The sequence below is a fragment of the Rhineura floridana genome, chromosome 4, assembly GCF_030035675.1.
Source record: "Rhineura floridana isolate rRhiFlo1 chromosome 4, rRhiFlo1.hap2, whole genome shotgun sequence".
Taxonomy (NCBI): Eukaryota; Metazoa; Chordata; class Lepidosauria; order Squamata; family Rhineuridae; genus Rhineura; species Rhineura floridana.
The window spans coordinates 63,987,447-64,014,429 of NC_084483.1; the positions used below are offsets into that span (position 1 = coordinate 63,987,447).

Here is a 26,983-nt window from a genome sequence, read left to right on the forward strand (position 1 = left end):
GTGAGCTTATTTGTTAGTCTGGTATGACAAGACCAACTCATTTCAACATATTCATGCAACTTTATTTCTAGTAGCAAGGTTAGTCAGAGGCCCAGTTAATATAATGATCTCAGGAAGATAAGTTGTGGGTTATTGGCTCAAGAACAAGCCATATGTCTATGTGCTGCCTCCTCTGTTTACACGCCTGACTTTGGCTCCAATATCATGGGGGGGAAATCACAATTATCCCATTACATCTGAACTGGGAAACTGGGGCTTAATCCCTGCTTAATAATCAAGATATTACATTATGTCCCCAACATCCATCTGCACAGTTGTGCTGTTATATGCAATCATCACCACCAATACAGGTTAAAATGAAGACTGGTATGGTCCTAAACTCAATTAACATCACTTGCAGCTACTGTTTTTTATCCACTTTCTATAACACAAGTTTAATTTAATTTTTTCAGTTATTTTTAAGGTATTTCTCAATGACTTAAAAGCTTGTCCAAATCTGATCCAGGCTATTGGACAGATTTGAGCAGTCTAATGATGGGCTATCACATCACTTTCAAACAAAGCTGTACATAATAAATAAGCAAGTTATACACCATATTCTTGGTCTCGGGATTCAGTTGACTAAGTAAAAATTATTTTATAAATCACTATTTATGGCTATAAAAAATTTTTACCTATCAGCATACTAGTATTTATTCATCTATATCATATAGACAGATATATACACCACAGAGTTCTCTCAAATTGTATTCAATTATTAAAGGCAAAGCAAGCTTCTATAGCATCCCTTTTTAATAGAAATAACCAAATTATTTACCATGTTGAAGTAAGACCGGATTTTTACTCCCTTTGCCAAATCCCATACGATGACATTTCCATCATGGCCAGCAGAGAAGAGAACTCTAGGATCAAAAGGGTGACTCTCAAGTACAAATACCTCATCCTCGTGACCCTGAAATATTTTTTTAAAAAGACCAGAAAATAGTTAACTCAACATGTGGCAACATTACAAGAGTAAGGAACCAAAGAAGGGAAAAAGCATTACTGGAGAAAACCAAGCTAGATTTGTTTGCTGTTCTTGTTATCAGACAAAATATTGTTCAATTTAACAAGTGACTTTTTTCTGTGGCTGTTGGAACTGCTACAGTAAATTCAACAAGCTTCTAGCTATAGACATAGCTTCCTTCAATGCACACATATCCTTTCTTTGGATCTTTGACTTTACCTCCAATATGCAAGTCACTTTGCAAAATAATACCAGCATGTATAATACATTTTAACTGTAGGTAGGTCCTTGGTTCTACTACATGCAAACACACAGAAATGTGCAATTCAGCAAAAAAAACACTTTATGTACATTATGAATGAAAAAAACAGATCCGGTGTTTTTCTAGAAGATGTTGGACTGGTTCACATGTAATGGTAAAGCATGATTTAGCGTTATGTGGATGAACTTTAGCGAGCCCAAATGAAGTGGCCAGTTCACACTCCTCCTCCTGTACTACAAGCATACCAGTATTTACACATCTGTATTATGTATGCAGATATATACACCACATAATTATCTCAAATTTTATTTGATTATTAATGGCAAAGCAAGCTTCTAGATTTTTACTCCCATTGCCAAATCCCATACTATGACATTTCCATCATAGCCCTGCTGAGATTACTTCCAGTTTCAGAGCATCTGCATTTAGTGTTATGTAAAAGCCAGGAACACTGGTTTAAAGTAAACAATTGTTAGTTGTTAAACAAGCCAATTTCAAACCATATTATAAAGCTGGGCTTGTTTAACAACTAGGCAGTTTGTTTTAAACCAGGATTCCTAGGTTGCACATATTACACTGAGATTTGAAACCGAAAGTAATCTCAGAAGTTCTTTTCCTGGCCATGCAGCAAGTGAAAGAAACAGAGGTGCACTCACTGAAACTCGTCCACATAGCACTAAACCATAGCTTAATATCACATGCAAACCAGCTCACTGTAACTTCAAACATTTCCAACCCTTCCACTGTCTACCCCCAATTAATCTCCTATCTTGTATTATAAATAACCTATGTTCAATATTTTAAACTACCTAAAATAAAATAAAAGACTTCTTTCATAACTGAAAATTATGGATACTACAGGAAAACATAGGAATGCTTTAACTATTACCATTGGTAGAATATGCAAAGAGGATTGCTGTTCATTTGTATTTATATGTTATTTTATTCTTTTGTACGTCGCCTAGAGTGGCCGTTTCATACGGCCAGATAGGCGACTTAGAAATAAAATTTATTATTATTATTATTTTCCTTACCATAAGGATGTGAATAAGCTGCCCAGTGAAGGAGTTCCAGACTTTCAAAGTCATGTTATTAACTGCAGTAATAACAGAGTTGTCATGACGGTCCCAAGCCACCATAGTAACTTTCAGTTTTGTGATTTTGTCTTCTACTCCTTGCAGAATCTGACTACAATTAATTAGAAAAATTACATACGGACCTTATTCAAAAACTGCAAAGGAGTTTCAGGAATGCTTCTCTAAGCACAAAGATTATTTTTACAGATGGGATCAACTTGAAAGTTGTCAGAATGTATTTCTTACAAGCATCAGATAACAGAAGGAGATGCACTACCCAATAAAGTCAAACTTTTAAAAATAATAAATATGCAAAATTTCATAACAAAAGGCATTTTTATAAGCAAGATAGGTATGATTTCAAATTTTCTTCAAATATGATCATTGAGATACCAGTTATGTATAAAATCCAACATTCTACTAACTGATCCAGCAATGTTCCTTCTGTATCTTTTATATTTACCTTAGTCAATAGAGCATTTATTCATACCCCCTCCATTCTAGCATGTGTGCAGCCCTCATTTCTAAGCAGCAGCAATACACATCTGTTCCTATCTGAGGCTAACGAATGTATCACTAATTCAATAACTTTTTCTCACAACCACCTTCAAATAGCCTTATGAAAGAATGAAAGTGTTCAGCTCTGTCGTATTCTGTTTTTAGATCTAGATTTTTCTCTATGTTAGTTCCATATCCTAATTGCTCAGGATTAACTGATAAAACTTTTTAATTCTTTTTTCCTCTACAAGTATCATAGTAACAATTTAATTGTGGCTTTTGGTAAAATCTACATTTGTTGTTGATTTAACCTTGGTTTAAGACCTTATTTTTCACCCCATTCTTAATTGCCTTACCATACTACCCAATACAGTGAGTTTGTTAGTTCAGTAAATAAGTTAAGATATTATAGGCCTGTTTGAGTGGAGAGTCAGGAAGGGCAGAAATAGGAGATCCACTACATGAAAGAGCGTTTGCAACCTCCTTCACCGTGCTGCAGTGAGATGCACTTCTTTAAGCTGGGTTTGATGATTTTGTGGGTTTTTTAGGAACTGCATTTTTTGTTTCTAACATACTCCTCTAAGTATTCCCATGCCTCAAGTATTTTACCCGCATACTTAACTGACAGACTTTCCCCTCCCTCTCTACAGGCTCAGTTGTCACCTGTTGTCTGAAAGTCCACTATTCCTGTCAGACAGCCTTTGGGTTTTATGTTTGTTTTGTGTTTTTATAAACTTCTGTACTTCTATAAACCTAGAAAGTCTGTAGAAGCCACTCCCTTATTTTTGGTTGAGCTCGTTTTGCTTCCAAACTGATAGGCATCAGGCATTTAACCACCCAAGACAGCTATGTGAAAGAATATTCATTTCTAACTTCAAGTTAGTTACCAATGGAACTGCGATTTATAACTTTATTTCAATGTTATACTAATTTATTCTTAACCACACTGTTCCAAAGCCAGCATTCCCTTTCCCCTAAAATAGGTTCATTTCTGTAGTCCCCCACCCCCCGCATTTATGTTGAAAATCAAGCCTTGTTTTTCCTGTTTTAAAAGGAGTGGATACCATTTTCCTATCAGACCTCTTTTACTCAGAGATCAACAGCTATTTGCCTTCTGAATACTAGAACAGCTGCAGCACGAGGGGACTGAAGAAGACCTGCCCTGGCAGCGAGTATCTGGCATCTGGGTACTGGCTACTAGCTCCTTTGGGCTGCTGTCTGTCCAGACAGCTAAAGTCCCTGGTAAGTGCTGCAAGGACTGGGACCCCCTGCCTGGCCCCTGCTCCAGAGAGAGGCTGCAGTTAATCTTGCAACCCCTTGCAACAGCTGCTGGCTGGGCCACGAGGCATAAAAGCCCAGCTGCCCTTGGGGAGCCCCTTAGGGAGTCCCGAGGGCGAGGGCACTACCCCCCTTCTATTACTTGTTCTTGTTTTGTATTTCTTAATTTGTTTTCTGTTAAACCAGTCTACAGGAGATTGGTGGTGGGGAGGGCGTGTGGAGCATCTGTAGTTCCTGCACAGAGTGGGAGCCTGTGCAGTGAACTGAATGGTAGGAGAAAGTCGCCAGATGCCTTCAGAATGAGAGTCTGTAACTGGCAGAAGGCTGGCCCTCCCTGGGTGTGAGACAGAGGGGGAGTAGATGGGCCCTGTGTAAGTTTGAATGTGTGTGACTGTTCCCAATCCTCGCTGAGGCCTACTGGGATAATTCGCTCTGGCAGGCTTTGTTGGTGGGCTCGTGTTGGGCCCATATTAGGTATTTAGGAGTCGTCTTAGCATGGAAGAACGTGGGTGATGCCACCCCAATTTCAGTGATTACGGGCAGAGGGAAATATAGCCATGGGGAGGTGGTGAATTACCATAGAAGGCGAAGGCAAGGCTACCTGTACCTTGTTCTTTGCTGCCACTCCTCTCATGGATGGGTTCCTCGTTGCTCATCTGCTGTGCCCACTGGCCTGTGTGTGTTGTTGTTCAACACCAGATCGGTACATAATAACACCACTCTCATCCATGACTTGATTGTGGATGAAGGTGCCGATTTGGTCTGCATTACCGAGACCTGGGTGGGTGAGCTGGGAGGAGTTGATCTAACCCAACTTTGCCCACCTGGATACTCGCTGCAGCACCAGCACAGGCTGCAGGGAAAGGGGGAGAGGAGTTGCTGTGCTCTACAGAACTTCCATCTCTGTCACCAGGAAACCACTCTGTCTTGGAGCTGGCTGTGAGGGCCTGCACATGGGTTGGGCAAGGACATAGCAAACTAGGGTTGCTGCTGGTGTACCATCCACCCTGCTGCCCGGCAGCTCCTCTGACCAAGCTGGTGGAGGTCGTCTTGGCCGTGGCATTGGAGCAGCCCAGGGTGATTTCAATGTCCATGCAGAGGCTGCCTCTACTGTTCCGGCTCGGGACTTCATGGCCTCCATGACAACCATGGGGCTGTCTCAAGTTGTTACTGGCCCAACTCATAGGGCAGGGCACACTCTTGATTTGGTTTTTGCTCCAGATGAAGGAACGGGTGGTCAGGAGATAGGGGAGTGGATGTCACCTCACTGTCATGGTCAGATCACTTCCTGGTGAAGTTTAGACTTATGGCTCCGATCCTTCCCTGCAGGGGGGGTGGACAGATTAAGATGGTCCGCCCCCAGAGACTAATGGAATCCACTGGATTCCTGAATGCCCTGGGGGAGTTCCCAGTAAATAGAACAGGTGACCCTGTTGAAGCCCTTGTCCCACTGTGGAACAGCGAGGCACGTCGGGCTCTTGACACAGTTGGCCCAGAGCACCCTCTCCGGCACTGTGGAGCCCGGCTTGCACCTTGGTACACCAGTGAGCTAAGGGCAATGAAACAGGTTGGACAACGGCTAGAGCACAAGTGGCGAAAGACGTGCTGTGAAGCTGTGAGGGCACAAGTAAAACATCATAACCGTGCCTACTGTGTGGCGGTGAGGGCGGCGAAGAAGGCCCACTTCTCTGCCTCCATCGCATCCTCAAGTACCCGTCTGGTGGAGCTTTTCCGTATTGTCAGGGGTCTGTTGACATCAACTCCAGGAAATGGAGTCTTAGACTCTTCGGAGGCCCACTGTGAATTGTTTGCAAGGCACTTTGAGGGTAAAGTTGCTCGCCTCTGTAGCAGTCTTGATGCCCCATCTACATATACTGTAGTCCCCAATGAGGTGTCCAGTGCAATGTCTGCTGCAATTTCTTGGGAACGGTTTCAGTTGATGCGGCCTGATGACATGGATGAGTTGCTTGCGATGATGCGGCCAGCAACGTATCTTCTCGACCCTTGCCCTTCTTGGCTTATTAAAGCTTACCGAGGGGGCCTGGCCGAGTTGATCCAGGGTGTGGTTAACGCATCATTGCAAGAGTAGTTGTTACAGCTGCCTTGAAAGAGGCGGTGATTCGACCACTCCTGAAAAAGCCCAGCCTGGACCCATTGGTTTGTGACAACTACCGACCGGTTGCAAATACCCCCTTTTTAGGGAAGGTGATAGAGAGGGTTGTGGCGCAGATTATCTTGACCCATCCCAGTCTGGGTTCAGGCCTGGTTATGGGACTGAATCGGCCTTGGTCACCCTGATGGATGACCTTTATCAGGAGAAGGACAGGGGGAGTGCAACCCTGTTATTCTTACTTGATCTCTCAGCGGATTTTTGATACCATTGACCATGGTATCCTTCTTGGCCGACTTGGTGAGATGGGTATTGGAGGCACTGTTTTACAGTGGTTCCGATCCTATCTCCAGGGTCACTCTCAGAGAATAGCATTGGGTGACTGTCTTTCGGCCCCCTGGAAGATGTGCTGTGGGGTGCCGCAGGGTACCATCTTGTCCCCCATGCTGTTTAACATCTATATGAAGCCCTTGGGAGCAGTCATCAGGAGCTTTGGGGCGAGGTGTCAGCAGTATGGTGATGATACCCAGCTCTATTTCTCCGTAACATCTGAATCGGGAGAGGCCGTGCAAGCCCTGGACTGCTGCCTGGACTCGGTGGTGGGCTGGATGAGGGCCAATAAACTGAGTCTGAATCCTAGCAAGACGGAGGCACTGTGGTTTGGTGGTTCCCGAGTTCGGATAATTGGTCAGTTGCCTGCTTTGGATGGGGTCGTACTCCCTCTGAAAGAGCAGGTCCATAGTCTGGGGGTGCTCCTGGATCCATCTGTCGCTAGAGGCCCAGGTGACCTCAGTGGCTAGGAGTGCCTTTTACCAGCTTCGGCTGGTGAGACAGCTGCAGCTGTTTCTGGACCGGGATAGCCTGACCACTGTTGTCCACACACTGGTAATCTCCAGGCCTTTATTTTTAAAATTTTATGAACTTTTATTGATATGAATCATAATTACTTAAGTTGTTGCTGAACCAAAATATTTCAGTGATTAATTGCTGTAAACCGTCCAGAGAGATTCGGCTATGAGGCAGTATATAAATGTAATAAATAAATAAATGGCCACCAGCATTCTGAGAGGTTTATCTATTCTTTGGCCTGGAAAATACTAGAAACCTGTTGTGAGATGGATTTCACTGCTTGACCATAACCACACTTCAATTATTCCAGTATCCATCACAGCTGATAGCAGTTTGTTTCCACTTCTAGGGAAAAAAAATCTAAAAACTGCTACCTACACTAAAGATTGCCTGCATTGCTTCTCTGTGTATTTTGTGGTCTTGTCGCAAAAGAAGTGGGCCCTTGTTTGCTGAAATTTGCAGATGGCTCAAAGGAACTCAGCAAGGATGAAAACAACTCACTCCTATCCTGGGATGCCAGGATCGAACCTGAGACATTCTGCCTGCAGATAATGTGCATAGCTCAGTTCTAGTGTGGTCCCTCTATATTTATTATACCTAAATATTATTAAGATCATTATTATCCGCAGTCAAAACATAAAAATGACTTACCCTGCGGGACGAGTAGCCATATCTAACAAAATGCTCTTCCATTCCCTTCTCTTGAACATCCAGATCCGTGCTGTTCCATCACGACTTCCACTGACAAATCTAACAATGGAGGGGGGGGGGAAGCATTTTATTGTCTTTCACAAGCAAATCATTTTCCTGTAACATTTTCTCTACAGATTACAGTAAAGATCAAATTGCAATCTAGCAATACTTTTAAATGCACGAGCCTATATATGGTTTCTTGAATTCTGAATTAACAGTTTTAGATGGGATCTACAGGACATGCACAAAGAACTATTGTAAAGAGAACAACAATGCAATCCTATGCGTGTCTAGTTAAAAGTAAACGCCACTAGATTTAATGGGACTTTCCAAGTAAAGGCCAACTGTAATTAATGCCTGAGTCAAATGCCAAGGCTCCAATTATAGCTGAAGCAGGGAAAGCAAATGTGGTGCCTTTCAGATGTTGATGGACTACAACTCCCATCACACTTAGGATAGGAAACAGTATGGGGTGATGGGCGTTGTGGTCCAACAATTTCTGGAGGGCATCAAGCAAAAAGGCACTAGGAGAAAGAGTTGCTGGCTAAAGCTGCTGGAAGAACAGGAACAAGTAGGGGCAGATAATATGGATACAAATCAGCAGAAACTAAGTCTGTAGAAGGCCAAGATTATTCAAGACAGCTAAACAAAAGTCACATGGGGTGGAACAAAGATTAAAAAAAGCTTTTCATTTCAGGAAAGGTAATTTCCAAAATTAGTGTGGTTCTTTAGCTAAATAGGGGATTTGGTATTTAGTACATTTGATAATTTTAAAATAGCTATGAAAGAAAAACTAAAGATTTTATTTCATCTATTTTTTTTTAAATGTAGCTTATTCTTAATGCTTGCTTTTATTGGAATTTTTAAAGAATATTTTAGATTGTAAACTGCTAGGAGATCTACTAAGCAATATATAAATGGTTAAATAAATAAATATGCATAACTTTACAAGTAATGAGGCTGAAACCGATTCGGAATACAGCATGAAGATTCCTGTTATCAGCAACCATATCTTGCCAGTTCTTAATCAACTTCAATAACTTCTAATTTGTTTCTAAGTACAATCCAAAGTGCTGGCACTACCTATAAAACCAAAATTAGCTTGAGACCTAGGTACCTCAAGGATTATCTGGTCCTATATAAGTGTGCAACAGTTAAGATCTTCATTGGAAGGCCTGCTCAGTGTTAAAAAAGAGGTTTGTTTTTATAATAGTTTCTGCTGCTATTTTTATTTGTTTTACTGGCATTTTATTTTTATTATTCCTTAATTTTTTGTTGTATTTATTTAGGGTATTGTTAGCCCATTTATTTCTTCGAGGAATTAAAATTTTTTGTTATAAACTTACTTGGGAGCTAAGATTGAGAGATAGAACATAAATATTTTAAACAAAACACAGATATGAAATTCCATACAAGTGGAAGTGGTTCCAGCTGCCCTGAATGAGGCAGTGATCCGACCACTCCTGAAAAAGCCCAGCCTGGACCCATTGGTCTGCGACAATTACCGACTGGTCGCAAATGCACCCTTTTTAGGGAAGGGGATGGAGAGGGTTGTGGTGCAGCAATTGCAAGATTATCTTGACCCATCCTAGTCTGGGTTCAGGCCTGGTTATGGGACTGAATCAGCCTTGGTCGCCCTGATAGATGGCCTTTATCGGGAGAAGCACAGGGGGAGTGTGACCCTGTTACTCTTACTTGATGTCTCAGCAGCTTTTGATACCATTAACCATGGTATCCTTCTGGGCCGACTTGGTGAGATGGGTATTGGAGGCACTGTTTTACAGTGGTTCTGATCCTATCTCCAAGGTCATTTTCAGAGAATAGCATTGGGTGATTGTCTTTCGGCCCCCTGGAAGATGTGCTGTGGAGTGCCGCAGGGTACCATCTTGTCCTCCATGCTGTTTAACATCTATATGAAGCCCTTAGGGGTGGTCATCAGGAGATTTGGGGCGAGTTGTCAGCAGTACACTGACGACTCTGTAACATCTGAATTGGGAGAGGCCGTCCAACCCCTGGACCGCTGCCTGGACTCTGTGGTGGGCTGGATGAGGGCCAATAAAGTGAGTCTGAATCCTAGCAAGATGGAGGCACTGTGGGTTGGTGGTTCCCAAGTTTAGATAATAGGTCAGTTGCCTGCTTTGGATGGGGTCGTACTCCCTCTGAAAGAGCAGGTCCGTAGTCTGGGGGTGCTCCTGGATCCATCTTTGTCACTAAAGGCCCAGGTGACCTCAGTGGCTAGGAATGCCTTTTACCAGCTTTGGCTGGTAAGACAGCTGTGGCCGTTTCTGGACCGGGATAGCCTGACCACTGTTGTCCATGCACTGGTAACCTCCAGGCTGGATTACTGTAATGCACTCTATGTGGGGCTGCCCTTGAGGTTGATCCAGAAGCTGCAGCTGGCACAAAATGCAGCTGTGAGACTGTTCACTGGGGCAGGGTATTGCCAACATGTCACCCCCCTGATGAAACAATTGCACTGGCTGCCCATTTGCTACCAGGCCAAGTTCAAGGTTAATTTTGGTGTACAAAGCCCTATACAGCTTGGGATCAGGATACCTGAAAGACCGTCTTATCCCTTATATACCCAGTCGATCACTGCGCTCTGCAGGTGAGGGCCTCTTGCAGATACCATCTTACCAGGAGGTCCATTCCACACAATACAGGAAACGGACCTTTAGTGTGGTGGCACCTACCCTGTGGAATTCCCTCCCCTTAAATATTAGACAGGCGCCATCTCTGTTATCTTTTTGGTGCCTATTGAAGACCTTTCTCTTTCAACAAGCCTTTTAAATTGAGACCTTATCCCAGTCTGCGTCTGTGTTGGAATTGCTTTTTAATATGTGTTTTAAACCCTTTCAAGCTTTTTTTTCTTTCTTTTTTAAGATGTCTTCAGAGCTTTTTTAAAAAATGTTTTTAAAGAGGTTTCTGTTTTTATGAAGTCTGTTTTTATGATGTTTTAAAGTGTTTTTAGTGCTTTTGTTTGCCGCCCTGGGCTCCTGCTGGGAGGAAGGGCGGGATATAAATCAAATAATAAATAAATAAATAAACTTCATGGCATATTCAACAAAAGCACAACATGAGCCAACCCAGTGTGCTCAAAAAGATACATACAGTGCCTTGCTAAAGTAATCAGACACTTGACCAATGCTCTCATATTACTGAATTACAAATGGTACATTGTAATTTCGTTCTGTATGATGTTTTATTTTGAAACACTGAAACTCAAAATGAATTACTGTAAGGGAACATTGGTTTTATGTTGGGAAATGTTGTAAGAAACATAAAAAACTGAAACTTACATTAACTAAATATTCAATCCCCGCACATTAATCCCTCACACATTAATATTTGGTAGAGCCACCTTTCACTGCAATAATAGCTTTAAGTCTTTTGGGGTAGGTATGTACAGTGTTGGAGGGATTTTTGGCCCATTCTTCTTGGCAGATTCCCTCCAGGTCATTCAGGTTGGTTGGATGTTGCTTCTGCATTGCATTTTTCAAAGAGCACCACAGAGGCTCAATGGGATTGAGATCAGGACTTTGACTGGGCCACTGTAGGACAGTCACCTTTTTGTTCTTGAACCACTCCAATGTTGCTGAAAAGTGAATTTCCTCCCAAGCTTCAGTTTTTTAGTGGACTGAAGCAAGTTCTCTTGCAGTATTTCCCTGTATTTTGCTCCATCCGTTCAATTTTCCTTTAATTTTAAAATGACGCCCAGTCCCTGCTAATGAGAAGCATCACTACAGCATGATGCTGTCACCAACACACTTTACTGTAGGGATGGTGTGTCTTGAGGTATGGGCAGTGTTAGGTTTGCACCACACATAGTGCTTTGAGGTTTTGACTAAAAGCTCTATCTTGGTCTCATCTGACCACAAAACCTTTTCCCACATCACAGCCGGAGCACTCTCATGCTTTCTGGCAAACTCCAGACGTGCTTTCAGATGGTACTTTTTGAGGAACGGCTTCTTTCTTGCCACCCTCCCATACAGGCTAGTGTTATGCAGAGCTCTTGATATGGTTGACTGGTGTGCCCTTACTTCACTCCCAGCCACTGAGCTCTGTAGCTCCTTCAAAGTGACTGTTGGCCTCTCTGTGGCTTCTCTCACAAGTCTCCTTCTTGTTTGCGCGCTGAGGGACAGCCTTTTCTTGGCAGTACCTGGGTGGTGTGATGCAGCTTCCACTTCCTGATTATTGATCCAACTGTGCTCACTGGGATATCCAAACATTTGGATATTATTGTGTACCCTTTTCCTAATCTATGCATTTGTATTACATGATCTCTCACTTCTGTAGAATGCTCTTCGGTCTTCATTTTCCTTCAGATCCACAGGCTGATCAATAATCCTTCAACGGTGGGGGTTTTATCCTGGCAATGTGACAGCAACTTTAATGGTTCACAGGTGGAGGCCAATGGTAAGGTAACTGTGTCCTCGATGGGGCAATTTCTTTCATCTGTGTAAACTGGGAGTTTCCACAGCACAGGGATTAAATACTTATGCAAGCAACATGTTTCAGTTTGTTATGTTTCTTACAAACATTTCCCAACATAAAACCAATGTCACCTTTCAATAATTGATTTTGAGTTTCAGTGTTTCAAAATAAAATATACGGAACGACAATGTACCATTTGTAATTCAGTAATATGAGAGCATTGGTCTGTGGTTTGATTACTTTCGAAAAGCACTGTTTTTCCCTGTATGATAATCAGTATGTATGCGGGGGGGGGGGATAATAAAGCAGTAACAAGCAGTGTGGACTAGCTGGTGGCTTTCTTGCTAGACTTGTCATAATCCAACAATGCCACTTCCATTCTGGCTAAGAGGTGGTTTGGAAATACATAGTAAAAACACTTCTTAACTTCCACCACCACCACCCAACCAAGCTTCTTACAATGAGATGCTAAAACACATCCAATAGTTAAAGTAACTGAGGCTGCAGTTCATCACACTTGCCTACGAGTAAGCTTACTGATCACAATAGGACTTACTTCTGAGTGAACATACAGGAAATTGTGCTTCACAACACACAAAAATTATATTAATTCTTCAAAGGTTGCTTCTGAAGCACTTTAATTAGGTAAAAAAGTACTCTATTTTGCTGAATCTTGCCATAAAAAAATGGTAAGGTAAAGTAAGCATATTGGACATTAGTAAATAACAGTACACCCTTTGTAAAACACAGTGAAAATAATCTGAATCTATACACAAATAGTTAACTTGCTTACCGATTACTAGTGTTAGAAAATTGAATGCTGTCCACTTTGTCCTGTGTAAACAAGAAAAAAATTAACAACATGACTACAAGTTGTCAATCCATTTCAAACAAATAGCTAAGCAATTTTGAGGAGGTATTTACAGTATGGAACTCCAACTCTGATATCTTCTCTGGCTGACCTGATCCAAAGTAATAAACCCTAATGATGTGATCTGTACTTCCAGTGGCCAGAAACATTCCACCTAGAGAAAAGAATAAAGGGAGTATATTCACAATTTTATTCTGTTTAGCAGTTTGACAATTTTAGACCTCACTTCCCAATTTCTGCTCCCATGTACTGCCTGTGACAGACATAGAATGACTATATTAACACCAAAACAATAATTATCTTTTACTTACTTCACAGTATCCAAATCTGTATTTGGATTCAAGATACATTTGTACAGACAATTTTTAGCTTTCATCACATGACTGCATGTTTTAGCAATCAAGCTTTAACAGGCAAAAGACAATAAAGGTCTATAGCCTATGCATCATTTAAGAATGTTACCATTTAATGGAAAAACACAAGTCTTTCACTGCCACTGTTCTTGCAAGATGGCCTTCAACAAATCCTTTGCTTATTATACGCAACTCACTAATCTAGAATTCCCAATCAGAATATTTCACAATTGTACTTATCTTCCAGTTATGAATACTACTTTAAAATTATATTCCAACAATGTCAATAATATTAGGGCGGAACACTTTACCAGCACTGAAAGAGGAGCAAATCATTTGGACTCCAGGTCTTGGACGCTCTGTAAACTTTGTTGGCCTTGGACTGCAAGGTTAAAACAGCACACAGTTAAAAGCATGAAAGCAATCTAAGATAGTGACTGAACTAGTCAGCAGAAAAATAAAGAGTTTTAAGTAAATGGGAAGGAAGACACTCTATTCTCACAGTCTAAGAATCTCATTTTACTCTACTCTCATAGGCTAAAATAGAAATATTAGAGGAGGATTCTTCATTAATTGTGGTAAAGTGGCCACAATCCTATATTGTTCTTATAGCAAAATCCTATAAATTCTGTAGAAAAGCTTAATGTTCTCCAGTCAAGTTAGCTTGGATCCCAAGATCACCTGCGCAAGTGAAAGGCACTTCTCATGCGGTGGTGATGGTGGAGTGGCACTTTGAGGAGTAGGTGACAATCAGCAACCAAACTCCATATGTGGAATGCCATAACTGGGAGGAGGAGAGTTGAAAAAAATCAATGGCATTTGTTTTTCTCTACAATACTGCATATAGGCCATTTGGTGTAAAACCTACTGCTTGGCATAAATCAAGAGCCCCATACATATCACAACTGCAAAATCACCATCATGTGCATCCAAATCCCAGATTTCATTAAATAATTTTTTTGTTTGTTTTATAATGATGGAAGAAGCTGTATTTTCTTGATGCTAAATCAAGCTTCAAGCTACAAGCTCTAGGCTTGCCCAACATGAAGAAAATCTTATTTATTTATTTATTTATTTATTTATTATTTGATTTATATCCCGCCCTTCCTCCCAGCAGGAGCCCAGGGCGGCAAACAGAAATGCTAAAAACACTTTTAAGACATCATAAAAAGACCTTAAAATACATTAAAACAAAACAACATTACAAACATTTTTAAAAAAGGGTTAAAAACATTATTATTAATCTTCTGCAACTATATTCATTGGACAGCCTTGTAGGATTTAAATTAGGATAATGAAGCACACTCCACTGTAACAGAAAAACAAAACATAACCTTACTCAAGGCATTATGATTTTATAAAAATAAGCTTTCTAAATTTCCTTTACAGGGATCTGAGCAGTAATTCATAGTAATAAAATAAAGGTCATGCTGCATTAAAAACCGCATCTCTGTGTTCATTATTGTCAATATTTCCAGAGCTATTTCTAACTTTTCTCAGCACTAGAGGTACATTGGTGTTTGTTCCAATAAATATGAAAGATGTAACAGGGAGACAAGTCTCCAAACACACAGTGGGCCCATGCCCTGGAGCTATAGCCATGTTATGTTTCCTTGGTATGTATCCACTGTGCATCTTCAAGTGTTTCTAGACACATACCAATGCTCTAATATAGGAGAAAGGCAATCTGGGAATATGGACATAAATCAGTGACTTAAAACATTAGTTAAAGTCAAATTTCATTAAGTGTATTTCCTGAACAAGAACACATGCTAGTGTAGTGGTAAAAAAATCAAAGTATTGGTTTGTAATTAAATGGATCCTTTATATATCCTAGAAGCACTGTCTAAAACCTACGCCCGTGCTACCGACATGCATTTTGCTCTACTAAATTGTGTCTGCTTATATCAGAGATGGGGCACTGGATCTAGCCAAAGGGCCAGATCCTTATCTGCCCTACTCCCGGAGGGTCAAATCTGACCAGTGGCAGAGCTGCCCACCTGTTAAGCTCCTGACATTACAATGGTATCAGGCAAAGCATCATGGATTTAATTGTTAGAGATTGCAAGTGTAGGCTTAACATGGAGATTGGCCTTATAGGCCCCTTCCAATTCTACTATTCTATGGATGTTTGCATTCAGCCCAGACATCATTTTTGAAACATTTAAAAAAAGGAACTATAACTGAAATTAGTAAAACAGTAAACAGAATGTGTTTAAATACTTGTTTCAAATTTTGTTTGTTTCAAAAGATTGTTTCAAAAGTAGTAATGGAGGAAGACCTTTGAACCTTCCTAATGTTGGAGATTCAAAGACTAAGATACATGTCTCACTGGAAATAAGTTTAATTAAACTTAATGTGATTTTCTTCAAAGTAGGCATGCATAACATTGAACTGCAAGGCTGCATCCCTATACATACTAAATAGGAAGAAAACCTCACTGAAGGTATGCAGTTTATTTATGAATAAACACGCATAGGATTTTTCTGTAAGTTTTACTGAATCCTCTGCCAGCTATTTTCTGATATCTGGAAATTAATGTAAATCAGAAGCTACCTTTAGCACAAACACACACAAAATACAACCTAAGGAAAAATTTAACATTGCAGCTCTGTGCATGCAACAGAGCTTCCTCTTCTTCTCCTGTCCCCTCGAGCCCCTGTACACCCTCAAAACCAGCTCCAGAGGGTTAGAGGGAGAGAGAGGAAATAGAATTTCTGTTGTGCCAGCAAAACTACATGCACACAGCACTGGACTAGAACCCCCAACTTCCAAACGCCACCCAGAACCAACTACAATGTTTCTAAATTCCAGTATATGCTTAAAACCACAGAAAACAGAAACTAACTTTATTTTAAGGGTGCCAGCATCCCATAACCAAAAACAAATTGTGCCATCTGCCCCAGTTGAAGATAGGTATCGCTTTGAGCCGCTGCATAGTGGAGAAAACTGCAAAACAAATAAAGCTATTTATAATTCTTGATTTTTTAGCAAACAGTGAAAACAAGTGATCCAAATGATTCAGTATAAACTGAAAATTCTATTATAATTACCACTTCTATATAAAGTTGCTTAATCAGGCTCATGCAGAACTCTGCCAGAAAGATCTTTACTGCAGGCAGAAGCACATACACACATGCATGTGTGCATATACACACATACTTCCTTCTCCCCTGCCATTTTCTTTGTTCATAACAGTGAAAACCTATACTTACTCAAACACAAAAATGCAAAATAATCCACTTAATAGTTCAAACACAAGGATTTGTCTAGGGCTAAGGCATTTAATATCTGACTGAGCAGCCCAAGGCCTTGCCTTGTATGAGAAGAGAACATTAATAATTCAATTGAAGAAATTTCTCTTCTATTTTTCAAAATGTTCATTCAGTCCATTTAATTGTGCTAAAATTACATTGCTAAATCATAGCATAGAAAAAAGCAAACTGTTACCTGTAGTGATGTTATGGATGCACTGTGGCCTTGCAAAACAGCCAAAGGGGCACATGTTCGGAGACACCACACTCGGATCATTTTGTCACAGCTCCCTGCAGCAATCATGGTATTCTCATAATTAACAGCCATGTCAGATATTTCGGCTGCGTGTCCTCTTAAAGTTGCAAGCAACCTTCCATCATCTGTTGCCCAGATTTTCACAAGACAATCATCAGAACCCTTAAAACAGATTAACCACCATTAGTGCCCAATTAAAATTCATGGGACTTGAGATCCTATTATATATACACACTCATTTGGATATAAGCAGACCTTTGTGCAAGGAATATTGCTTCCTATTTCTATCAAGTCACCCTATCCATCAGTTTTAGCCTCCTGCCCCACCCCGGCATCAGACTTCTTTCTGCAGCTTTTCAGAGGGCACAAAGGAATTAATTGGGAAAGTTTCACTGCATAAGCAGAACTCTTTGGATCCAAGCAACCACTTTAATATGGCTAAACATTATGACTTGCTTGTTAAACAGGTCTTGGCACATGTAACAGAAGAAATGGGAATTTTCACCTAGCTGATATAATTTAATATTGCCCAAACAAAACCTGTAGGCGGCTTACAACAGAAACATACATACAATGAAATAATTATAATTGTTACATACATTAAAAGTTAACAAAGAGCAAGACATTAATTATATGATGGCTACAGAATTAATATAATTAAAGCAAATCCTAAGCACTGCATTAAATGGCAGTATTTCTGCAAAATTAGCCTTTGGGAACTATTTACTGTATTGTGTTTAGACAAATTTGTCACCACTAGTATCATTCACAGATTCTCAATGTATGAGTGCTGGCATAAGTAACTCATGGGGAAGAATAAAAAACCAAAATCCTTTTAGTTAGATTGCCTACTTCTATTATTACTTTCATTGAAATCTAAATGTTATGGGTTGTGTTCAATGTTACTTCTACTCACGGGAACATACTGAAATTAATGGACATGACTAACTTAGCTTTATTAATATCAGTGGGTTTACTCAAAGTAGAACTTTGTTGGATACAACTGTATAACATTAAGTCTGACAGTAGATTCTCTGAATAAGGGAATGTATGGAAGAAAGTTCTGTGACACGTGCACTGGCCCACCAAGAGGAGAGTAGGCTTCATCTTTCACAATGACCAACACAATAAGCAACTTCCAGCACTCTCCTCTGTTCACTCGAGAGGAAAAAGCAAACAGGAAGCAACTTCAAATGCCACCACAACCCCCTACCACTTATCTCAATCACCAGAATAAAAGGGCTCAAGTTCATCAAGCCTCCCTCCAAGATGAGAGTGACCTTCAAAGGCTGGGAGCAGGGGAGGGGAAGAAAGAGGGAGGGAAACACCAAAGCATGTAAAACCCCGACTGGGTGTTTTTTTAAAAAAATGCATAGGTTACAAGTAAAAGTTACTAATACAAATATAGATACCACTGAGTTTTTAACCTTCCCTGATTACACCTTTTTCTCTGCAGCCAAACTAATACTTGCTAAAATGTTCATTAGTATTTCTATTTCCCCCACCCAATGCTTGCTAAAATTTTAATGTGTATTGACAAACGTTCTGTTCCCCCTGTCCCAGAAACCGGATATCCAGCTTCTGCTATTTGCTATTACTGAAAGTCCTTTTTTAAAAAAATTTAATGTTTTCATCCTTCCAATTTATTATGGATATTAATAGCCAGATGATATTAACCTAGTATGGACACCATTAACAAACTGATCTCTATCCAGGTATCTCCATTTTATTGTGCTGTGTGAATGAAGCCACCCCATTTCCCAGTATCACTACAAAGATACCATAAAAATTAAACAAATACATAGCAGCAAGCACTGAGGCACATAAATGGTCCCATACCACCTTCTGAGCTTGCATGCAATTGCAAACACACAGAGAGAAACAGAGCCACCTTAATTTAAAAATAATAGCATAAAAATACTATAATAGCATTTTTTAAAGGCTGAGTTGTTTGGTGATGAAGGTTGGGTTGGAATGGAGTATTACTTGGTTGGACTGGAATGGAGTATTACTTGGTCTTTATGAAAAAGATTGCACTCCAATATTCTCTGCACTATGGTGAAAGTTACAAGAAACGCCATGTTTAGGAATAGGTTCAGTACAAGTCCAATCTGTTGTTGTTATGTGCCTTCAAGTCGACTATGACTTATGGCGACTCTATGAATAACAACAACAAATTAATCAGTGGCCTCCAATAGCATGAACTATCCTGTTCAGATCTTATAAGTTCAGGTCTGTGGCTTCCTTTATGGAATCAATCCATCTCTTGTTTGGACTTCCTCTTTTTCTACTCCCTTCTGTTTTTCCCAGAATTATTATCTTTTCTAGTGAATCATGTCTTCTCATGATGTGTCCAAAGTATGATAACCTCAGTTTCATCATTTTAGCTTCTAGTGATAGTTCTGGGTTAATTTGTTTTAACAGCCAATTATTTGTCTTTTTTGCAATCCATGGTATCCACAAAGCTCTCCTCAAACACCACATTTCAAATGAGTTGATTTTTATCCTATCCGCTTTTTCACTGTCCAACTTTCACATCCATACATGGAGATCGGGAATACCATGGTCTGAATGATCCTGACTTTAGTGTTCAGTAATACATCTTTGCATTTGAGGACCTTTTCTAGTTCTCTCATAGCTGCCCTCCTCAGTCCTAGCCTTCTTCTGATTTCTTGACTATTGTCTCCATTTTGGTTCAGGACTGTGCCGAGGTATTGATAATCCTTGACAAGTTCAATGTCCTCACTGCCAACTTTAAAGTTACATAAATCTTCTGTTGACATTACTTTAGTCTTTTTGACGTTCAGCTGTGGTCCTGTTTTTGTGCTTTCCTCTTTAACGTCCATCAGCATTCTTTTTAAATCATTCCTGGTTTCTGCTAGTAGTATGGTATCGTCTGCATATCTTAAATTATTGATATTTCTCCCTCCAATTTTCACACCTCCTTCATCTTGGTCCAATCCAGCTTTCCGTATTATATGTTCTGCATAATAGATTAAATAAATAAATAGGGTGACAAAATACACCCGTCTCACACCCTTTCCAATTGGGAACCAATCAGTTTCTCCATATTCTGTCCTTACAGTAGCCTGTTGTCCAGAGTATAGGTTGCGCATCAGGACAATCAGAAGCTCTGGCACCCCCATTTCTTTTAAAGCATTCCACAGTTCAAGAGGCTCAAATGGTGGCTTCTGCAGTGTGTGGAGAACTTTGTGGAAACTCCAGGACAGGAACCTGTGGACTACTGTTGGGCTTAGAAGAGTTGTTCCCTGCAGTAATCTTAAGCAAAGGGTGGGCCCCAGGGCCCAATTTTGCTCAGGCTAAGGAAAGTACTGATGTCAGATGCCTCAGCCTATTGGGATGGAGATCTAAGTGTAGTTCAGCTGGCAAGAAGTCAAGAAGCCCTTTGATGCTTTCTTCCCTAAGGTCAAGCTTTCCAAATTGACTCATGACTGCCTCCTTGACACAAGGAGGATTGATTCAACTTCTGAAAGAAATACCACTTTCAGCACCATTCATTCTCCAAGTGGCTAGATGGAGCCAAGCTGTGTACAGGTGGAGCAGAAGGCCCTATTAGAGAAGGTCTGATTGGATCAGAAGAAACCATGGTTGAGATTCTGCTAGATCCCCAGTGTCCAACATGGTAGCCACTCGCTATGTGGCGCAAAATGGCTACTGACGTGTAGCGAATTGGTGCTTTACTTCTACCAACTATTTTTTAAAAATAAAAAAATTATTAAAATTATTTTATACATGCATCAGTTCAAAGAAGTGTCCATCCTCCACCCTTAACAATCAGATTCATCCTTAAGCCCTATACGCTGAAAAATGCTCGTTGACCTCTACAATTCTCAGCTATCTCAAGATCTTCAGAGGCTTCTTTCTTTGGTGAGGCACCTTTTCAAAACAGATGTAATTCTACTTCAAAACACTCAACTTTTGAAAGATGAGTTAATTGTTATGATGTTTGCAGTTCTAAATACAGTTATTACAAAACTGTTTTCAATTTTGGTTCAATGTGGCTCTGTGAATCAACTTATTGTGCAGAAAAATGGTGCAATCAAAATATAGGTTGCAGATATTGGATAAAAATTTGAAATTGAGATGCAGCCTAACTGATTTCATGTCCAATTTCCCTGAACTACTTAATGTAAAGATATGTCACTAATTCTATCAATAAATAATTCAAAACCTTGTTGTGCATTTTTCCATCCTCAAAAACACAGTTGTGTTTGGGGTTTTTGTTGTTTTTTTATCATGTGGCAAAAACATTAACACATTTGCCACAATTTTGGCAAATACGAAAAAAAACTGTGTGACACTACTGTGCTAAAAGAAGCTTTTCCTGAGTACCAGTGGTATCTCAGCCAATGAGGAGCCACTAGGACAAGATCCTTTCTTGCCCAACCTTGTGAAGGACACACGACAAGAGACTGATTGGCAGAAATGTGTACAGAAGACATGAGGGCCATGGGATCATCCATCATTTCCCCAGCATCAGGTATTTCAAAAAGCTGTCTGGTATGGTGATTTGTCTGTGACACAAAGAGGTTCACTATTGTGCAGCTGAAGCTCCTGTGAAGTACAATGAACATGTTCTTGTTGAGATGCTGCTCTCCCAGGAGAATGGTCTGACAACTCAGTCAATTCTCTGTGCCGTCATGCATTTATTTGCCTGATGTGTTCCACCACTAATGATAAGAAGTGGGATTCAGCCCAGGAGAAGAGGATATAATGCCTCAAATTGAAAGGAGTGACCCCATTATCAATGAGAGCTTTTGTTGTTGGATTGTGGATCAGCATGTGTGACTGGTTTAGTAGGCCTGCATAGCTTGTGGAAGAGACAAGAATCAAATCAAGAGGGTGTTCAGATAAGGATATAACCTGAGTTGTGCCACTAGGTTGCCCATGAACTTGCTAAAGATGCACAAGGCCAAGGCTAGGCCAAATGATAGTGCATGATACTGGAAATGTTTGTTAAAGGCAAACTTGACCTACGGGAGGAGCGACCATCGTATGTGCATGTAGAGCTCTTTTCAGGTCAATTGATGGCTTCCTGGTCATTCAGGGCTTTCCAGATGGAGGCCAGGATTTCCATCCAGAATTTTCTGTATTTTACAGATTTCATGAAGTGTTCGGGGTCCAGAATCATCCTCCAGGTTCCTCCTTTCTTGGGAACAACATAGAAAGTGGAATGCCTGCCACAGAATCTCTCTGTAAGAGGCATCAGTTCCATGGCTACAATGTCTAGAAGCTAGCCTATAGCTTCTTGAACAATCAGCTTCCTTACGTTCTATCAAGTAGCATGACTCCACCGTCTGGAGGGCCCACAATCTTGCACTGTATGTTGCCAAGTGGGCAGGCAGTGCTGCAATCTCCCTCCCACTCAGATGGGATCAGAATGGCTGCGGTTTCCTATCTCTGGATTGTGGGGTCCCTTGTGTGACATCAGGAAGGAATGATGTCTGGCTGGAGCTAGTGGCCTATTCCATGAAGGCCTGCCACTTAAAAGTCAGAAAATCTCTAGAAATGAAAGGCCTGATAGGACTGAAAGGGCCACTTGTGTTGGTGCCTTTCTACCCTTTTTTGGTTGCAGAGGGCGTGATCGAGGACACCTCGACTGCAAGACCCTCTTTTGCCGTCTTGCTGGCCGCTTTCCATCCGGCCTGGTAGGGTGGGGCCCTGACTGACTGCAGCTATAAAAGGTATTATTACCTGAAAATGCCACAGACCAGACTGTGGGGTGTTGTTTAAGGCCTTTTGTTTGGGCCAAAATTTAATTCTGCTGGTCAGTTATTTTTGCTGTTATTGGGATCATGTTTTTGCATTTTATTGTTGGACCTTATTAGGAATTATAATGGTATTTCAATTTATTATACGTTTCTCAAGATGTTTTCTTCAACCTTTTGATTGACTATTTGAATTTTGCTTTGTAGCAGTAAATTATGTAACATTTTTCATGTTGTGAGCAGCCTTGAGCACAGATTACTATGGAAAGGCAGCATATAAATAAACTATCATCATGATGATGATCTTAAGTCAGTCACTGGACTCCACTAAAACCTCTTTTAAGGCCTCATTCCTAAATGCCTGTGCCTTGTGAAGAGGATAAATTAGACCTAGAAGTGGTATCAACATTTCAGTGTTTCACACAAATGCTTTGCTTAGCAACTACCCATGCTGCTTTGGATCTGGCAGACAACTGAGTGGAATGTAATGTTACATCTGCTAGGAATACCACTGCCTTATAAATCATCTGGATGGTTCCTAAATAGGCTGGTCTAAGAGGCCAGCCAAGCCAGGAACATAGCTCTGGCAAAGACAGATGCTGAGAAAGCTGCCCTGAGGGAAAGGGGATGGGCTTCACAGAGTGTGCTTTAGAGTATGGTCTTGAGCAGCATCCACACATATCCTTCGGCTGTGCGTTTCCATCTTTAGGAAGAATGGAGTCAGACAAAGAAAGCTACAGGGGAATCTACTTTAAGGTTCTCCACAGCTTGCTGATCTGGATAATAGTATTCCTGAGCAATACTGAGCAATAGGGTTTTTTTGCCCATTCTGACTTAATATTATTTTTAAACTAAGGAAAAGGGATTGTCCTCTGAGGAAACTTGGATTCCAGAATCACATGTGTGCCTTTGGAAGCTACAGGAAGTGGTTCCTATGCCACTGGTTGATGACCTAAGAAGGAAATTGCTTTAGACAACAAGGGCAAGAAATAATGTCTGAGATTAGTCTTCTTTTTCTGAGTCTCACTCCATTTTCCTTCAAACATAGAATGAGAAGGGGTGTAGCGCTCAGGATCCTTCCTGCTTTGATCTAGATCTGCCTGATGGGCCTGAGCTAAGGCAGAATGTGTATTAGCTGCTAGTGTAGGGGGGTCTTTTTTGGGGGGGAACACCATCAGGGAATGAAAAGCAACATGGCAGAATTCAATGCCCTGATTGCAGCTACAGCCAGGAGAGCTGTGGCCCTGCCACAGGCCAATCTAACTTCCTGGTGAACAATTATGGCATATGAGGAAGTCAGTGGAGCTTTCATTGCAGCCAGTGCTGAGACTGCTCACTTAGATTTGACACTTAAATATGCTTTACCTATGTGGTGGCCTTAGAGGCTCCATATCCCGGAGTTGGGAAAAAGGAAGAGGATGAGAGCCATGAGAGAAATTAAGCATAAAGCAAATCTGAAAGGAAAAGACATGGGAATAGAAGGAGCTCTCTCTATTTTTATACAGGTAAAATAGATAGAGAATAACAATGGTGGAAAAGAGACAGAGGAAAACAACAAAGAATAATACAAGAAAAAACAAACAAGCCTGAGTTAGAGAAACAAACACACTGGAAGAGAGGCAAGTGGGTTCTATTCGGAGCAATGACAGGAAATGAAATGGAAGAATCAATGGTGGAGAGGTCTCCAGCAAAATTCTGGACACATGGTATCCAGCAATATGAGGGAAACATTCGCTGCTTGGAGACGATGGGAATTATCCCATGTTTTCCTCCAATCACTCCCAATTTAACCTTTATTTTTTCTTATCCAGAACAGTTCCTATGGCTGGACAAATTATTCTCATCAAGCTTCCAAATGTGACTGGACTATACAGTTGTAGAGAAAATGCCTTGACCCAATTCAGTTTTTCTCTGTGTAACTTTTGACACTACTTTCAGAGTTTGAATATAGAGATATCTTTTCAGTATAGACACATTTAGCAAATTCTGTTTCTAGTGGCAACAAGACAGAAAAACTCAATCTCGCGCATCTAAACACAAGTCAGTGATGTAGGACAGAACATTTCCCTTTTTTCCCCCAGTTTTATTTTTCCATGGAAAATTTCTCATTACATAAGTTCATTAGTAACAATGAGCGGGTGCCAAGTGCAGATACAATATTAGGCAAGCGTAGCAGTTTCAAGGTTTTTAGCTGTGTTTACTAAATACAAGTAAAATAAACATGTCAAGCTAACTAAGAAGAGCCTGCTGGATCAGGCCAGTGGCCCATCTTGTCCAGCATCTTGTTGTCACAGTGGCCAGCCAGATGCCTATGCGTAGCCCACAAGCAGGACCTGAGTGCAACAGCGCTCTCCCTTCCTACAGTTTCCAGCAGCTGGTATTTGGAAGCATACTACCTCTGCCTATGGAGGCAGAACAAAGCCATCATGGCTAGTAGCCACTGACAGCCTTATCTTCCATGTATTAAATTCTCTTTTAAAGCCATCTAAGTTGGTGGCCATCAATACCTCCCATGGCAGCAAATTCCATAGTTTAATTATGCATTGTGTGAAGAAGTTCTTTCTTCTGTCCTGTCTAGCCCTCCAGATGTTGCTGAACTACATCTTCTATCATCCCTGGACATTGGCCAGTCTTGCTGGGAGTTGTAGTTCTGCGACATCTGGAAAGCCAATGGTTCCCAACCCTTCTCTAGGTCATCAGAAAATGTTCTGATGCAAACTGAAAATTTTCTGGAAAACCCACAACACTGCATGAGATAAAGATACTATTGTCTCCCTGGGCAGCCCCAACACAACATCTATCCCTGTTTATGGGAAGAATAATTGGGTATACTCCTTAGATGGAGAAAACAAAGGGTGGAGTATTATGTGGGAGACCATGCAAACCTACTCCCCTCCCATACTGATAACCCTCACCTGCAATCCCAAAAGAGGAGCAAGATGACACATGCTCTTTACGTCTCCTTCTTTCAACGTTGTGGTACAATTTGTGACACTTTCTAGCCAGCTTATCAGAAGAGAACAGGCTGCACTTCATCCCTACATGGTTCCTGGGGGGCCTGGGGCTCCATGATGGGATGTTGCCATCATGTTAGGCAGAAAGTGGAGACCTGCTGCTATAATCCCTCCATAAAGGAGGGATGTTCTAGCCACTGTTCTGAAAGAAGCAAGTTGGCGACACCTAAATATTCCCTTTAATTCACCCCAGGATCTCCTCAACATAGGTAGCTCCCAAATAGTGTCTCCCCATCAGGTACTACAGAACGGACCCTGGTTTGAATCTGAATTCAGCTAGCCACTGCACTGGAATAACAACCACAGCTGTTGGAGACAAACAACTATGCAAGTGGATAAAAACAAAGAAAATCCACCATGATCATCTTCATTAGCCCCAGATTGTTTCTAGATGATAAAGAGGAGAGTGGAGTGCAAAGCTACTATACTATGACTCTCCAAATGTTCCGAGATCAGGAATTTGAGCTGCACTAGAGTGAGGCCTCTCCAACAAGTAGAAAAACGATATTGTTACCTCTCATCCACTCAGAAAAGGAAGAGAAACAAACAGCAACCAAAGACAGAGATGAAAAAAGAAATAAGTACCACAGTAGGGTCAGTAAGCACAACAAGCAAGAACAGACTAAAGAGCCCCTTCTCTCACTTAAGTTCATTATGAACTTCCTGTCTCCTGTGGGAATTTCCTGCTTCCAAGATGTCTCTATACTTATATTCAGAGAAACTAACACTTCACTCCTGAGTAATTCCAGAGAAGGAAGGCTTTCTTGGCAAATGGAGAATATCAGACTGACCTGTACCACCACAGAGGGTATTACATTCTTCCTGAAATACAACTGCTGAGACTAGCACCTCAAAAGAGGCTCCACAGACCCCACTTCAAGATCAGCAAAAGACAGATGGGGAGAGTAGAAAGACTAATAACATTTTCTGTGTTTAACAAGATGAACAACATGCAATCTTTTATTAAGCTCTTGCCATAACCTACCTGCTTTGTATCAGTCATGAGTATAGTACATATTCTTTAAGAACATAAATATAAACATTTTCATGAGTTTGCACTTACAGTGAATATCCGTCTGCCTGTTCGATCAAATGTTACACAATATACTGAAGACAAATGTCCTAGGATTCGCTTGTGCATTTTCATATGTTGATATACAGCAGTCGGAACAAGTTGTTCAAGTCTGTATTTTCCATTCAGTTTTCTTGAAAAGAGTGTTTCAGCTATTTAAAAAAATACATTTTGTATGTCATAGTCAGATGCATGTCCACAAGCTGATAAATACCATTCCAAACAAGA

At 40.8% G+C, this 26,983-nt stretch overlaps 1 protein-coding gene across 5 annotated transcripts in view; it reads right to left on the reverse strand.

Moving 5' to 3' along the window:
* The window catches only part of PHIP (pleckstrin homology domain interacting protein), a 184,016-nt gene that overhangs the window by 121,540 nt on the left and 35,493 nt on the right, over positions 1–26,983 (reverse strand). For all 5 annotated transcript variants that reach the window (XM_061623183.1, XM_061623181.1, XM_061623180.1 and 2 more), the window contains exons 7-15: positions 26,747–26,907; positions 16,881–17,102; positions 16,279–16,379; positions 13,742–13,812; positions 13,131–13,231; positions 13,000–13,040; positions 7,731–7,829; positions 2,303–2,456; positions 818–952 (exon numbers count right to left, since the gene is read on the reverse strand). In XM_061623183.1, the coding sequence (XP_061479167.1) occupies positions 818–952; positions 2,303–2,456; positions 7,731–7,829; positions 13,000–13,040; positions 13,131–13,231; positions 13,742–13,812; positions 16,279–16,379; positions 16,881–17,102; positions 26,747–26,907 (1,085 nt within the window). The remainder of the gene's footprint in view (positions 1–817; positions 953–2,302; positions 2,457–7,730; positions 7,830–12,999; positions 13,041–13,130; positions 13,232–13,741; positions 13,813–16,278; positions 16,380–16,880; positions 17,103–26,746; positions 26,908–26,983) is intronic.